This window comes from Orcinus orca, chromosome 4, assembly GCF_937001465.1.
Source record: "Orcinus orca chromosome 4, mOrcOrc1.1, whole genome shotgun sequence".
Taxonomy (NCBI): Eukaryota; Metazoa; Chordata; class Mammalia; order Artiodactyla; family Delphinidae; genus Orcinus; species Orcinus orca.
In genome coordinates, this window is record NC_064562.1 from 90377918 (window position 1) to 90393688 (window position 15771).

Consider the following 15771-nt stretch of genomic DNA (forward strand, 5'->3'; position numbering starts at 1 on the left):
AGAGACCACAGCAGTGAGAGGCCCGCGTACCGCAAAAAAAAAAATTTAAAAAGTAAATAAATAAATTTATAAAAACAAAAAAATCTGATCTCTGCTAAGAATAATCAAGAAAAAAAAGAAGATACACATAAACACATTAGTATTTAAAAGTATAGATGCAGCAGAGATGTAAATGGTAAGAGAATACTATAAGAGTTTTAATAAAAAGTTTTTTGTTTTATGTATTTATTTATTTAATTTATATTTTGGCTGCGTTGGGTCTTCGTTGCTGCGCGTGGGCTTTCTCTAGCTACAGGGAGTGGGGGCTACTCTTCGTTGCGGTACACAGGCTTCTCATTGCGGTGGCTTCTCTTGTTGTGGAGCATGGGCTCTAGGCACGTGAGCTTCAGTAGTTGTGGCACGAGGGCTCAGTATTTGTGGCTCGCAGGCTCTAGAGCACAGGCTCAGTTGTTGTGGCGCACGGGCTTAGTTGCTCTGTGGCATGTGGGATCTTCCCGGACCAGGGCTTGAACCCGTGTCCCCTGCATCGGCAGGCAGATTCTTAACCATTGCGCCACCAGGGAAGTCCCATAAATGGTCTTAATAAATTTGTAAACTTTGGTGTAATGGACAAATTCCAATGGAAACTTCTCACAAAGAAAACAGAGGATCCAGACAGTTTCATAAGTAAATTCTATCAAACATTCAAACTTACATAAACTCAGAAAAGAGAAGAAATACTTCCCAACTAATTTTATGAACCTAAAACCATGATGCCAAAACCAGGCAAGACAGGGCAAAGAAGAAAAAACTTAAGTCAATCTCACTCATTCATACAGATGCAAAAATCCTAAGTGAAATACTAGAAAACCAAATCTAGTAATGTATCTAGTAATGTAACAAAAGGATAATAAAAAGGAATGAAGTACTGATATATGCTCCAACATGGGTGAACCTTGAAAACATTATGCTAAGTGAAGATGTCAGACACAAAAGGTCACATATTGTATGATCCCATTTATATGAAATGTCTGGAATAGGCAAATTGATAGAGACAGAAAAGCGGATTAGTAGTTGCCAAGGGAAAGGGGAATTGGGAGTGACTAATAGCAAATACAGGGTTTCTTTGTTGAGGTAATGAAAACGTTCGTCAATTAAACAGTGGTGATGCTTGCACAACATTGTGGATATCCTAAAGTTAGGTTGTCCTTTATTTAGTACTGACATTAGTTTAAATTACCATGGAGAAAATACCCTGACCAAAATTAATTTAGGGCTATCTCTAAGGGAATACATAGCACAAAACAAAATACACTGTATGGCCATGTCCTGAGTTAACATTTTTATCCAAGTCAAACAATCAAAGAAAAAAGTATAACCTTGGGGGGAAAGCAGAGTGGGTAGTGAAAAACCTGGACAGCTGAACATTTGCTACCTTTTCCATTTATACCTCGTCACTTCCGTCCAGCATTGTGAGTCACTAGGCAGCTACAACAATTTGTTCCTGCCAGTAGCACACGGTTCAGGTTTGCCAAATCCTAGAATCTCTTCTAGTTTCAGATATTGACATTATATTATTAATAAGTAATAAAGTACTGACTATATAAGACAATTGGAATTTTTCTGACTGTTAATTAACAATTTAGGAACAGAAAGACAAATTCTTCACAAACTGAAAAAAGAAAGCCTATAGGCAATACAAAATTTGTTATCAATTTTTAAGTGGCAAAGCCGCAATCTAATACATTTTGTTTCGTTCATTATTTACAAGGGGAAAAAAATCTAGATGGGCTTTCTATCACTCTCATGAAATTAAAAACATGTTAGATAAACTCCAAGTTTTACCTTGCAAGTTCCTTTGGTTTGAATTTCCACCAGGTATCCGGTTCCCGGAAAAGGACTTTATATTTATGTTTTTGAGACTACGTACAAAAAAGACAAATGCATTTTAAAATAATTACTTCCATGAAATTTAATTCATTGTTTCCAAATTCACAGCATGTTAAAACTGAAAGAACCTAAAAGATTATCTAATCTTGATGAGTGTGTTACCTGGTAAAATGCACAGTCTCTTTGATCCAGCAATAAACTTTCAGAAATTTATGCTATTGATAAAAACTTATGTCAGAGTGCAGAAATATATATACAGCAGGATATCCAGTTCGCCATTATTTGTAACAGCAAAAGAATACAAACAACTTAGTGTCTATTAACATGGAACTGGCTAAAGAAATGAAGATACAGCCATACAGTGAAAATATATACAATGGTTTTAAAAATACTATATGTGTTAATGAGAAAATGTACTTAATATAAATTAAGAAAGTAAGCCTGTGCTCCGCAACGGGAGAGGCCACAACAGTGAGAGGCCCGCGTACCGCAAAAAAAAAAAAAAAGAAAAAGAAAAAAAAGAAGAGACACCGGAGAACTTGCTCTCTCCACCATGAGAACACAGCAAGAAAATGGCCACCTGCAAGGGAGGAAGAGAACTCTCACCAGAAACTGACCCTGCTGGACCTTGATCTGGGACGTCTAGCCTCCAGAACTATGAGAAAATTAATTTCCTCTTGTTGAAGCTACCCAGTCTATGGTATTTTTTTTATGGCATCCTGAGCAGACTAATGTATCTTCCACGTCACCCAAGGTAAAATCCAAAGTCCTCACAGTGATCTATGTATGAGCCCTTACATAATCTGCCCTACCATCTCCCCAACCACCATTACATCTCTGACCTCACCTCCCACTATTGATCCTCTCAGCTTTATGACAAGATGCCAAGAGTGGTCACTGCTATTTTCTGTCATTCTGACAGAAAAGTCCAAAATTCAACCCAGACACCAAGGTAGGTAGTGACATAACACCCTGTAATGAGCTTACTCACTTCTATCTCCTCACCTCAGCACCAAATTTCATACAAATGATTCAAGGCCTGGCAATAGCCCAGGTCTCTAATTACCTAAAGGGGTATCATACAGCTGTTAGGATCAAATTAATTTTAAATTCATGCATACACAAAGAGAAAAAGAGAGACTATCAATTTAAAGACTTTTTCAACTCCCATATCAATAGGCAAACCTTAAAAATACGTTACATTACTTAAGAGGATTCTGACTTAGGTCAACCTCTATGATAGCCCACAAGGGACAATATTGCTTTGCCATATATATACATACATACATACACACACACATACACACACACACACACGTTTTGCCAATTGCCACTAAGCATATTTGACTGCTCCCTATTTATCTCTTACTACTTTAGCTACTTTTGTAAATGACAGTCAAGATGGTAATAGACTGTTTACTCTATTCCACTCCCCTACAGCTTTCATTATCTTACTACCAAAAGAAGCAAAAAGTGATCCTCTTCTCTACAGTAATTCCTTCATCTACTTCTTTATGAAGACAAAAGCATTTGCCATCTATGATAAGCAGGAGTCCTTTATACTTCTAAGTAGAGTTGCAAAGAGTCAAGGAATCAATACTGGAAAAATAGCTTCATATTTTCAATCATTATATAATAAAAAAGGGGAAAGAAAACATTATAGAAGGCTGAAGCCTAAATGAAAATCAGAAACACATAATTCAAGGACTTCTTTGTTTTCTACATAGGAAAGTAAAGTGGTTTTTTTCCTATTTTCATAGGAAAATAAAGAACTTTCTAAGATGAGAGCAGGAAGCTAAGAAAAACCTACAGAGGAGTTAAGTAAGGTTAAGGGGGAAGCAGGTCCCAGTGGTGAATATATTAGTCTAGAAACTAGAAACTCCTAAGGCCAGAAAGCAAACTGTGTGTGATTTTAGTGCTCCCAATGCACTAAAATCAAGTCTTTGTTCCCTCTACTGCCCTGCACAGAAGTAAAATCTCACTTGTTTAAAGGACACAATTTTCTTCAGAAAAGTAAAGAATCATACCTTGTACTTCAAAACAGTACAAGTGCACTGGGCACAGCAATGGGGGTATAAGTTGGATGTGTTAAGAACATAAATCAGCAAGTACAATATTTACTAACTAAAGAAACAAACTGAGCTTCAATGTGCCAGATGTGCTAATCTTGGGGTAATAAAACAAACAATACCCATACTCACAAAAGCTTCACTCATCAATTTACTCAATGAATATATATTAATTATATGCCAAGCATAGTGCTATATTCTGGAGATTCAATGATGAAAAAAATGATAGGCTTGCCCTCAAGAAAAATGGATAGCTTAGAGCTAAATTCAGCCCATCAGCCAGTATTTGTACAGCCTAGGAGTTAAGAATAGTTTTTGTGTGTGTGTGTGTTTTTATCTTTAAAAGGTTGTTAAAAGAGAATATGCAACAGAAACTGTGGCCTGCAAAACCTAAAATATTTACTATCTGGTGCTTTATAGAAAAAAGTTAGTCAACCCATGGCCTACTGATAAAAACCGTGTGCTTAATACTATGACAGAAGTAAGCCAGGGTGCCAGGAAAGCAGAAAGAGTGCCCAATTCAGCTTTTTAGGAAGTGAATGAAAGCTAACTTCCTGAAAAAGCTGACATCAAAGCTGGACAAAAAAGGAATCCAGCAAATTTGGAGAACTGAAAATAGCTGAATGTACAGAATTTTGAATTTCTCAGAATAGCAAAATTTCAAAAGAAATTTGGGGACTAAGAAAGAACCAGCAAATTTTGATTCTGCCAAGTAAAAGCAATAAGAAAATGGTTGTGTGTGTGTGTAGACACACACATACATACACATAAATACACACAAACATAAAATTATAATTTAATACCACTATCTTTTCATAAAAGACATCAAAAAACAAAAACAATCTCAGAATTTAAAAACTGAATCTCAAAATTTGAAAATTGAATAAATTTAGTTTTATGGAAAAACTATTCCTATTTTTCTCATTTTGCTAAAGACCAGAGAAAGCTCAGTTACATACAGTCCAAGGACTGTTTGCTTGAGATTCACTTGTGTAATTAACATCCCCCAATAATTTCAAACCCACTATTAGACTTATGACAATTCATGGTACAAACCAAAGCAACATATGGCTTCATTTCCCATGCCTGTAGATTTGTATTATCTATTATTATAGGAGATACCTTCTTCTCAAATGCTTCTTTTGCTGAAATACAAACAGAAAATGAGAAATCACTTTTAGTAACAATATTAAGGATTAGCTTGATATTTTAAAAATCTGATCTTGTTTTCATAATTTGAAAATCATAGATATGTGCTAATTTTATTCACAACTCTATTTCTAAATACTACTTTTGAATATATAAAAAATTAAAACATAGGGAAATGTTGAATACTAAATACTAAAATTATAATGAGAGAAATTAAATAAAAACTGTCTGATTTTAGTTTGACGTGCATGTTACATGTATAAATAGCATAAATGGGGAAAAAAAGCTATCATTAAAAACAATATCATACCATGCTAAAAGCAACATGGTATCCTGGATAAGATTCTGGATACCATGAATCCAGAATCTGGATTCTGGAACAGAAAAGGACTTTTGTAGAAAAACTAAAATCCAAGTAAAATCTGGAGTTTAATTAATAGTAATGTACCAATGTTAATTTTAATTTCTTAGTCTTGACAAATGTACCATAGTTATATAAAATGTTACCATTAGGGCCAAATGGGTGAGGGGTATAGAGAAACTCAATACTGCCTTTGCAAACCTTTCCATAAATCTAAAATTATTCCAAAATAAAGTTTAAAAACAAAAAATATAGGCAAACACGCATACACATGACAAAAAACAAGATGTCTTGATTTGAAATAAACAATTATTATATGCCTTGTGCAAGAGATTTTCTTATAAAACTGCCTTTTTCCCCAAGGAATTAGACCATTCAGGGAATTAATGATGAGCCACAATAAATAAGCCTTACGAGGAAAATATTTGGAAGTTTTAAAAGTTCTGTATACTCTCTTATAACTCAATAATAAAAAGACAAATAATTCAATTTAAAAATGGCAAAAGATTTGAATAGAAAGCTCTCCAAAGGAGATAAACAAGTAGCCAACAAGCACACAAAAAGATGCTCAACATCATCAGCCATCAGGAAAATGCAAATCAAAACCACAACATGATACCACTTCACACCCACCAGGATAGCTATCATCAAAAAGATAGATAATAACATGTGTTGGTAAAGATATAGAGAAGTTGGAACCCTCATAAACTGCTACTGGGAATGTAAAATAGTGCAGCTGCTTTGGAAAATAGCTTGGCAGTTACTAAAAAGGTTAGACATAGACAGGCATGTTCATAGCAACATTATTCATAATAGCCAAAAAGTGGAAACAACCCAAATGTCCATCAACTAATGAATGGATAAACAAAATGTGGCAGATCCATATAATGGAATATTATTCAGCCATAAAAAAGAATAAAGTACTGATACTTTCTACAACATGGATGAACCTTGAAAAACGTTATGCTAAATGAAAGAAAGCCATTCACAAAGACCACATATTATATGATTCTACTTGTATGAAATGTTCAGAAGAGACAAACCTATAGAAAGAGAAAGTAAAGTAGTAGTTGCCTGGGGCTGGGAGAGAGTTGGGGAGAAATGAGGAGTGACTGCTAATGGGTATGAGGTCTTTCTGGAGTGATAAAAACGTTCTAAAATTGATTGTGGTGATGGTTGTACAACACTGAATATGCTAAAAACGATTTGATTCTTATCTCATTCAATAAAGCTTTTTAAAAAAAGAGTTCTGCCAATTAATTTCATATCATCATTGTTGCGGTTGTTGTTATAGAAAGGGCACACTGAACTATGGCTAAGCACTTTTCATTCTCATTTAACCTTTACAAGAATCCTGGGGGTTTAGTATTATTAAGTCCTTTTACAGATGAAGACACTGGGTCCTGGAGAATATAAATAACTTGCACAAGATCACACAGCTAGTAACTGGCAAATCCAAGATTGCTCTTCATCACATCACACTGTTTATTTTTGTGTTGGTATTCCTGAGTTTTCACTTCAGTATTTAGTTCAAGAATGAATTTAGAAAAATTTAACAATGTCTAAAGATGACAAACTCAAGAATAGCCTTCATAGCCTTCATTTATCGTAAAAGAAACACTAAGTAAAATATTGTCTATATGTCTTAATAAGAACTTCACACATAAAACTCTATCCATAACTAAACATTTCATAATAAAACCATGTTCAGTGAATAGACAGTTGCACTAATAAAGAAATTAAGGTTTTACCTATGATCTCCCTGCAGATTCAGTTTGAGGAGAGTCATTTTTACATTCACACTATCCTCTATAAAAATTAAGCCAATCTAGGCAAGACTAGTGATTAACAATGCAAATTCTATTTTAGGAAACAGGAACCAGAGCCAGAAAACTGTAACCATCTTGAGCTATTCAGAGACAAGCACAGAAAATCTGACTTACTATACTTCTGACAAGATAACCCACTAACTAAATAAAACTTAAACATGTTATGCAATGTTCTAAGCTATTCTATAAAACTTAGCTCATTTAATTCTCATAACAACTCTATGAGACTACCTCTTTCACTTACTATGTAACATTAGAATTGTTATAATTTTACCTATATTATATATAGTTACAATTTAGAATTAAAGATAATTATAACTTTTAAAAGTTATACGTCTCTCAAAATACAAACACTAAGTGGATTTTTTTCTTTATATTCCTCTTAATATTACGCATCATCTGATGTCTATTCTTACCACGATTCTGGTTCCATTCATGTGCTTCTCCTAAGTATTTTACATCAAACTGGTATTGTCCATTTATGTAAAAATAATCATCAGTACTAAGAATGACTCCACTTGGATTATCCTCTTGCAAGGTCCTGTGAATGATAAATGTAATTATTTTCATTCATTTTTCTTCTATTTAAATTCTCTCTCTTAATTTTTGCAAGGTCATAATCCGAATTAAAAATTCAAGTATTGGACTTCCCTGGTGGCTTAGCAGTTAAGAATCCACCTGCCAATGCAGGGCACACGGGTCTGATCCCTGGTCCAGGAATATCCCACATGCCGCAGAGCAACTAAGCCCGTGTGTTGCAACTACTGAGCCTGTGCTCTAGAGCCTGCGCACCATGACTACTGAATCCTGCGCGCCTAGAGCCCATGCTCCGCAACAAAGAGAAGCCACCGCAATGAGAAGCCCGTGCACCGCAACAAAGAGTAGCCCTCACTCGCCCCAACCAGAGAAAGCCCGCGCAAGGTAAAGAAGACGCAACACAGCCAAAAATAAACAAATAAATTAATTTTTTAAAAAACCGACTTAAAAATTCAAATATTATTATTTAAAAGAATGAAAATATTTTATTATTCAAACAAATCACACTAGAGGGACTTCCCTGGTGGTCCAGTGATTGAGAATATGCCTTCCAGTGCAGAGGATGCAGGTTTGATCCCAGGTCAGAGAACTTAAGATCCCACATGCCGAGGGGCAACTAAGCCTGCGCGCTGCAACTACTGAGCCCGCATGCTCTGGAGCCCATGTGCCACAACTAGGGAGAAGCCCGTGCACCGCAACAAAGAGCCCGCGTGCCACAACGAAAGATCCCGTGTGCCACAACTAAGACACAACGCAGCCAAAAATAAAATAAATAAATAAATAAATAAAATATTAAAAAAATAAAATCACACTAGAAATCCTCTAAGCAGAAGTTTGACTCCCAGGTATACTGACCTGAGGCAAGGCTACTTTGCTTTATATACTATAAAGGTTTGAAAATTAACACATTTTAATTATCATGAAAACCAGACAACTGCAAATGCTTCAGAACTCTTATCAGTCACAGGCAATCCCCTCATCTGGTCACTTGATACACACTGATCTACCTTACCCACTCTAAGTGGAAGGTCACTTCCCATTAGGTGAGTACCTTGATATTCAACCGATCTTCAAAAGTAGATGAAGCTCTTTGTATATTGCCATAAATTTAGTGAGTATGCCAAAAACATCCAAAAATATAATGTTAATAGACTATTAATTTAATCTGTTAAATTATACAAAGTTAAGATAGTTTTGCTGGGCTTTTCTGACATCTCTTTCTTTTGGCCATGCTGCGCAGGTTGCAGGGGATCTTAGTTCCCCAACCAGGGATCAAAGCTGTGTCCCCTGCAGTGGAAGCGCAAAGTCTCAACTACTGGACCACCAGGGAAGTCTCCCATCTCTCTTTCTTGACTCTGGAATTTATCTTCTATGTAATTGAGATACGTGCAAAAACTACGCAAACAGAATCCACAGAGACATAACAATGCTACCCTCTTAACCATTTGTAAAATATCACCATTTATCCTCTCCTAAAACGTATAAATATTCCTGAAGTTAAAATATACTTTTAAATTAATTTTTATTGTAGTATAGTTGATTTAAAATGTTGTGTTAGTTTCAGGTGTACAGCAAAGTGAATCAGTTATACATATATCCACTCTTTTTTAGATTCTTTTCCCATATTAAAATATACCTTTTGAATTTAATTTTTATTAGCATCTACTAAGTGCCAGGCACTGTTTTAAGCACTGAGCATACATCAGTGAATAAAAACAACAAACATTCTTGCACTCATGGAGCTCACATTCTGGTGAATGCTCACTTGATCCCACTTTTTAAGACTCCTACATTTACCCTCTTCTCCTTTATCTCTAAGTCTTCCCCTCTGACACTTTAATTCCTCTTTTCCCTTTAAACGTGTATACATCTCAGCTATCTTTTAAAATTTTAACCACACTTTAAGGACCCCTTTTTCAACTATTACCCAACTTCTCTCCTTCCCTTAACTGCTTTAGTATAAATGCTTTTTTAAGGTCTTAAGGTCTTCCACCTTCCCAGCGCAACAAAATTGTTTTTCAAGATATCCATTCATGACCTTCTTTCCAATAAATCCAAAAGCTATTTTTCATCTTTCATTTTCCTTGGGCTTGCATGCTAGCTTAATACTGTGGACTGTTCTCTCTGAGAAAACTCAGCTTCTATGTCTCTGTACTTCCCAGTTATTTCTCTCTACTCATTCAAAAATTATTAGTAAGCTCTGACTTTGTAACACGCACTTCTTTCTCTTCCCAATTGCTAACTGTAGCTGCCTCTGGCTCTAAGGCCTCTGAAACCTAGTTCTTCAAACAAATGTCACTATTACTTTTTAAGGTACAACTTTTTGTTCCAATCTTTCACAAAATGCAATATCATAACTGACTGTAATGTCTATAATATTAAATTAAAGTGTTTTTTATTCTTGTGGTCATTAAATCAATGAGAAAGCCTATGTCTACAGAAGAATATACTTATAAGTGTATGAGTAGAATATGTGGAAATTTATTGGGAAATAAATCCACACTAAGAAAGGACATTAAAAAAAACAACTGAAGGGCTTCCCTGGTGGCGCAGTGGTTGAGAGTCCACCTGCCGATGCAGGGGACGGGGGTTCGTGCCCCGGTCAGGGAGGATCCCACATGCCGCGGAGCGCCTGGGCCCGTGAGCCATGGCCACTGGGCCTGCGCGTCCGCAGCCTGTGCTCCGCAGTGGGAGAGGCCACAACAGTGAGAGGCCTGCGTACCGCAAAAAAAAAAAAAAAAAAAAAAAAAACTGAAAATGAGCTCATCAAGGTATACATGCATACTCACTAATGCTAGATACACCCAGGATCAAATAGAAAAGACCCAGCTAAGAATAGAAGAGAGCAAAGAGTTAAAATTTGGAAGGAAAAGGGAAAAACTGGCAAATAAAATATATTAGATGTAAATATTCTGGAATTTAAAGAAGGAGGGTAGGAGAAAACTTTGAAAACAACACTCTTTAACAAGTGCTACTGAAAACACAACAAAGCTGCCTCTAACCCTGACTCTAGTCTCTCACACCAAGGCATCCACAACATTCCTTGATTACAAAAGGGACATAGATGGGTATTTGAGATAAAACAACTGAGAGCACATTTTGCAAGAAATAAATCACTGAGAATTTGAAGTTCTCTATCAGTGGTTCATCCCATGTTCTTTCTTCAAACATACATTTCTAAAACCTTATTTAACAACATGCTACACTTCCAAATCTCCAACTACCAGTAGAATTCTTGTGTATAAGACTTCCTTGAATTCAAAATCAATTATGGCCCTTTATCTCTATAATCAAAGCTGAATTCATCTTTCTCCCACTCAAATTAGTTCTCTTCCACATGAACTTATTTCTGTTGATTTCACAAGTTCACAATCTTGGAATCATCTTTAATATTTTCCTCTATTCTGTCTCTCAAAATATTCTGAGATGGAAGAATTCAATAAAAACTTCTAGAGAATGGGCTTCCCTGGTGGCGCAGTGGTTGAGAGTCCGCCTGCCAATGCAGGGGACACGGGTTCGTGCCCCGGTCCGGGAAGATCCCACATGCCACGGAGCGGCTGGGCCCGTGAGCCATGGCCGCTGAGCCTGCGCGTCCGGAGCCTGTGCTCCACAACGGGAGAGGCCACAACAGTGAGAGGCCCACGTAACGCAAAAAAAAAAAAAAAAAAAAAAAAAAAAAATTAGTAAACATCTCTATGAACTAAAAGTATTCCACATATTTACGCTGTTATAAATATTCAAGTTCATGCATTACACTCTTTCTTTAAACTCAATTAAACCTCATACCTTGCCAAAAAAGATTTTCCTGATCCCGGAAGCCCTCTGAGAAGAACAAGAACTAGTCCAACATAAGATGATGTCTTCTTTCTTACAACCTGAGAAGCTGGAGTTTCTTGTACCTGATAAGCACTTGTTCCCTCTTTATTTCTCCATACCTTTGTTGGGGAAGTATGAGAAATAACCGGGGGTGGAAATGTATAGTTGACAGGTCTCCAGTGTGCAGCTGTGGTTACAACAGGAGCTACAAAGCCATGGTTTCCTTGAAAGAGGTCAAAAGCAGGAATCATTGGATTCCACATTGGTGGAGGGGGAGGAGGAGGCAGCAGTAGAGGGAGAGGGGTAAGTACTGGGCAGTAGTTCACATCCTTCCCCTTTGGTGGCAGTTCAGTCTGTTTGTGTGACTGGAAATTGAATTCTTCAGAAGGTACAAAAACATCAGGGACAGAAGATTTCTGATCTCCACCTGTACCTAGTAAACCAAGCCCCAGATTTTGCACAGTAAGGTTTAAAGGCGCCTGAAGTTCGTTGGCATCCAAATCTACAGGGGCTTGAGAGAACTGAGTCTCAACACACACAGATTCTAAAAGCTCTTTCTGAATTTGGTTACTACAATCCATCGTAGTGTCATTTGCTACATTTAAAGAACTACTGAGAAGAGAATCTTCCAATGCCAATCTGTTATCCTTTGTAAAACTTTTGGACTCATTTGAAAGTGAATGTGAAGTTAAGGAATTTGAACTTAATGTAGAGGCAGAACTCTCTACATTTTCACTGTTCAAATCCATATTTTGGGTAGAAAGAATGGGAGTCGTACTACTTGAATCTGAATTTATAAATGCACTCGGGTTACTAAGATTATTAACATCTTGCAAAGTCAAAAATGAGTATGCATGGTCATCAGGAGAAGAGTTCAATTTCTCAAAAGCATTCTGTATTAAGGAATCTAAGTCTTCAGTTAGCTGCATGTCCAAAAATGAATCCATTTTTGAATCTTCATTCTCTTCTTCAGGAGGACACTTTTCCATTATTTCACATCCCACTGCATCTACTTGGTTCTCAGAAGCAATGAAGCTTTTTGAAGGCGATTCTTCTATTTTAGCGTCAGTGGCTGATAATTCTAATAGACAATCCATGGCATTTTCAACTGTACAACAACAAGAACGACAACAAAATATATCCGTATGTATTGAAAACAGTAAAATATAATTTAATTAAAATCCACATAAAATTATACTAGAATTCACATTGAATGAAATACAGAGAAATTTATAAGTATTCAAGTCATTCCTTAAATTAATATTTTACTAATATATCAGTCTGTATCAGTGAAAGGTTTAAATTATGAAGACATGCAATGTTACTTTCAAACAAACAGTAGTAAACTAGGCTAATGAACTGCCATCAAGTAGATATTCTCTGATGAATTTATTGATTAAAAGTAAAAATATCTGTAATTATATACATTAGGGTTGTTTATACAGATCCTAAAATCAGTTGATTTACTCAACAAATACTAACCTACTGCATGTCCTTTTAAGTATGAAGTATTTTAAGTACTCTCCTAGTAAATGTAATTTGTATATATGGTCCATGCTATGAATTTCACTTAATACAAAAAAATATGTATGAGCATGTACTACGTATCAGACATACTTTGTACAATGATGAATAAGACGGCTTTTAACTACACTCAAAGGATTTTTGCAGTCTAATGGAGGCAATTACAGATAATTACGTTAGAAGACAATCACACTATAATATAGGTTAAATAATGCACACTTTTTATAATATACAAATGCCTTAACAGCCTTATAGGAGAGTAAGGAAAGATTTCACATAAGGTAATATGTGAACTGGGAGTCGAAGATCAAAAAGAAACTTGTCAGACACAGAAGGGAAAGGCAAAGCCAGTCTTGAAAACACAAAGCATGTTTAAGTTATTAAGAGAAGTTTGTTGGAATGCGAGTACAAGTAGTATGGTGGGTAAGAGGAGATAAAACTGGAAAGGGAAATTGGGAAGGGTCCTGTATTTCATGGTAAGAAATATCAATTTTATTTTCTAAGGGAACTTGAAGGGAAACTACCTGTCATAGCATTTGGGCTAGATGCTTTGTCATCTCACTGAATCTTCAAATTATACTATGAGTTACAGTATTCCTAGCAAATAGATGAAGGAAATGAAGTTCAGAAAGTACATTAACTTAGCCCAAGTCACACAGATAGTAAGTGACAGAGCCAGGACTGGTATGTCTGACTCCACTGCTGAGCTCTTTCCCTTATAACATAAATACAGAGCCATTAGAATTGTTAAGCATCAGAAATTTGAGGCTTTTTTATATTATTTTTGTGTTTTATCTTGTTTTGTTTTATGGAAGATAAATGTGGAAACAGCATAGCACAGTAGGTAAAAGCTCTGGTCAGGAGTCAGAACAACATTTAAATCCCTACTTGCTGGCAATAACACTTTGAATGAGCTACTTAACTTTCCTAAGCCTTGATTTCCTCATCTGCAATGTGTGGATAATAAAAGTACCTACCTCATAGTGTTGTTGTGAGGATTAAATGAGATAATCCATGAAAAAGGGCTGTGCACAAGGACTGGCACCTAGTAAGCACCCAAATTATGTTCCCTTAAGAAGAAAAACAAAGAGGGATTGGAGGGGGCAAGGCTGACAGAGAGACCAGTTAGAAGACTATAGCAATGCTACAAAAGCTAGAAGCCCTAAACATGGAAAAAAGAAAAAAGAAAAGGAAAAAAAAGCAAATATAAGAGGTATTTCTAAGAAAAAAATCTATGTGATAGAAAAATCACGAAAGAAAAAAATCAACCAAAAAAATTAATGTGTATATAATGAAAAAACAGTATTAAGTAAAAATAAGTAAAAGATCAAACTATATTTATATAACACAAAAGAAAAGTTCTTTCACAGAATGTTGAAAAAAATTAAAACAATGGTATAAAACAATGAAAAGCACATGAACAATTCACACAATACAAGAATTAATAAACAATCATACACAAATATATTTAACATTTCTCTTTATCTTAAAAAAATAGCATTAAGAAAAGGTAAAATCTTATTCCTAAAATCTTAAAATAATACCACTCAATGCTCAAAAGGCTGTGACGAAACTCCTATACTTATACAGTGCTGGTATCATTACAAATAGGCACACCCCCGTTTTTTTTTAAATAAATTTATTTTTTAAGTTAATTTTTATTGCAGTGTAGTTAATTTACAATGTTGTGTTAGTTCCCGCTGTACAGCAAAGTGAATCAGTTATACATACACATATATCTACTCTTTTTTAGATTCTTTTCCTATGTAGGTCATTACAGAGTACTGAGAAGAGTTCCCCGTACTATACAGTAGATCCTTATTAGTTATCTATTTTATATGTAGTAGTGTGAATATGTCGATCCCAATCTCCCAATTTATCCCACCCCACCCTTTCCCATGTTGATACCATATGGCACACCTCTTTAGTAGGCAATTTAGCAGTATGTTTCCAAGAGCCAAAAACTGTCCTAACCCTGTGATAGAAGAAAATAAAACTTTGGGACTGAGAAAAAAGCCAAAAGACAGAAAAGTTTATTTGTACCAAGATGTTCTTTGCAATATTAATTATCCATGTAAAACTTAGTTATAATTAAATAAATTAGAGCACAACAACCCAATGGAATATTAGAAAGCTATTAAAAATAAATATAAAGACTGCAGCCAACACTGAAAAAAATGCTTATGTTAAGTTTAAAAAGTAGAATATACAATTTCATCAATGTTATTATTCAAACTACTCAAAACATCAGTATTTATGAACAAGGTGTAGAGAAGATCCTGGAAAAGAGAAATGTTTTTTGTTAGGATGTAAGGGTAATATATTTTCCTTGTAATTCTTCATTGCTATGTCAGTGTATGTGCAACAAATAAAGTTTAAACACATCAAAATTAGGAAATAAATGTTGAAGCCACAAGTAAAATTGTAAACACTATCATTTCTGAGCATCACGTGAACTGCTGAAAACTGGTTTTCTGTATACATATCATAACAGGATAGATAAGATATGCTCACATCACAGACCACAGAATGTAAAAAAAATGGAAGTTTATCACATTACCAAAACTCCCTAAACCTAGAATAATTTTATCTTATACTAATCATGGCCAATAGCAAT

The 15771-nt window shown here is 35.3% G+C and overlaps 1 protein-coding gene across 10 annotated transcripts in view; it reads right to left on the reverse strand.

The window, feature by feature from the left end:
• N4BP2 (NEDD4 binding protein 2) overlaps nt 1-15771 on the reverse strand; it is an 83523-nt gene that overhangs the window by 36334 nt on the left and 31418 nt on the right. For 9 of the 10 annotated variants that reach the window (XM_049708774.1, XM_049708769.1, XM_049708772.1 and 6 more), the window contains 4 exons: nt 11601-12738; nt 7694-7818; nt 4995-5083; nt 1825-1901 (listed from right to left, as the gene is read on the reverse strand). In XM_049708774.1, the coding sequence (XP_049564731.1) occupies nt 1825-1901; nt 4995-5083; nt 7694-7818; nt 11601-12727 (1418 nt within the window). In that variant the 5' untranslated portion in view covers nt 12728-12738. The remainder of the gene's footprint in view (nt 1-1824; nt 1902-4994; nt 5084-7693; nt 7819-11600; nt 12739-15771) is intronic. The other variant, XM_033421684.2, reaches the window with a different exon arrangement.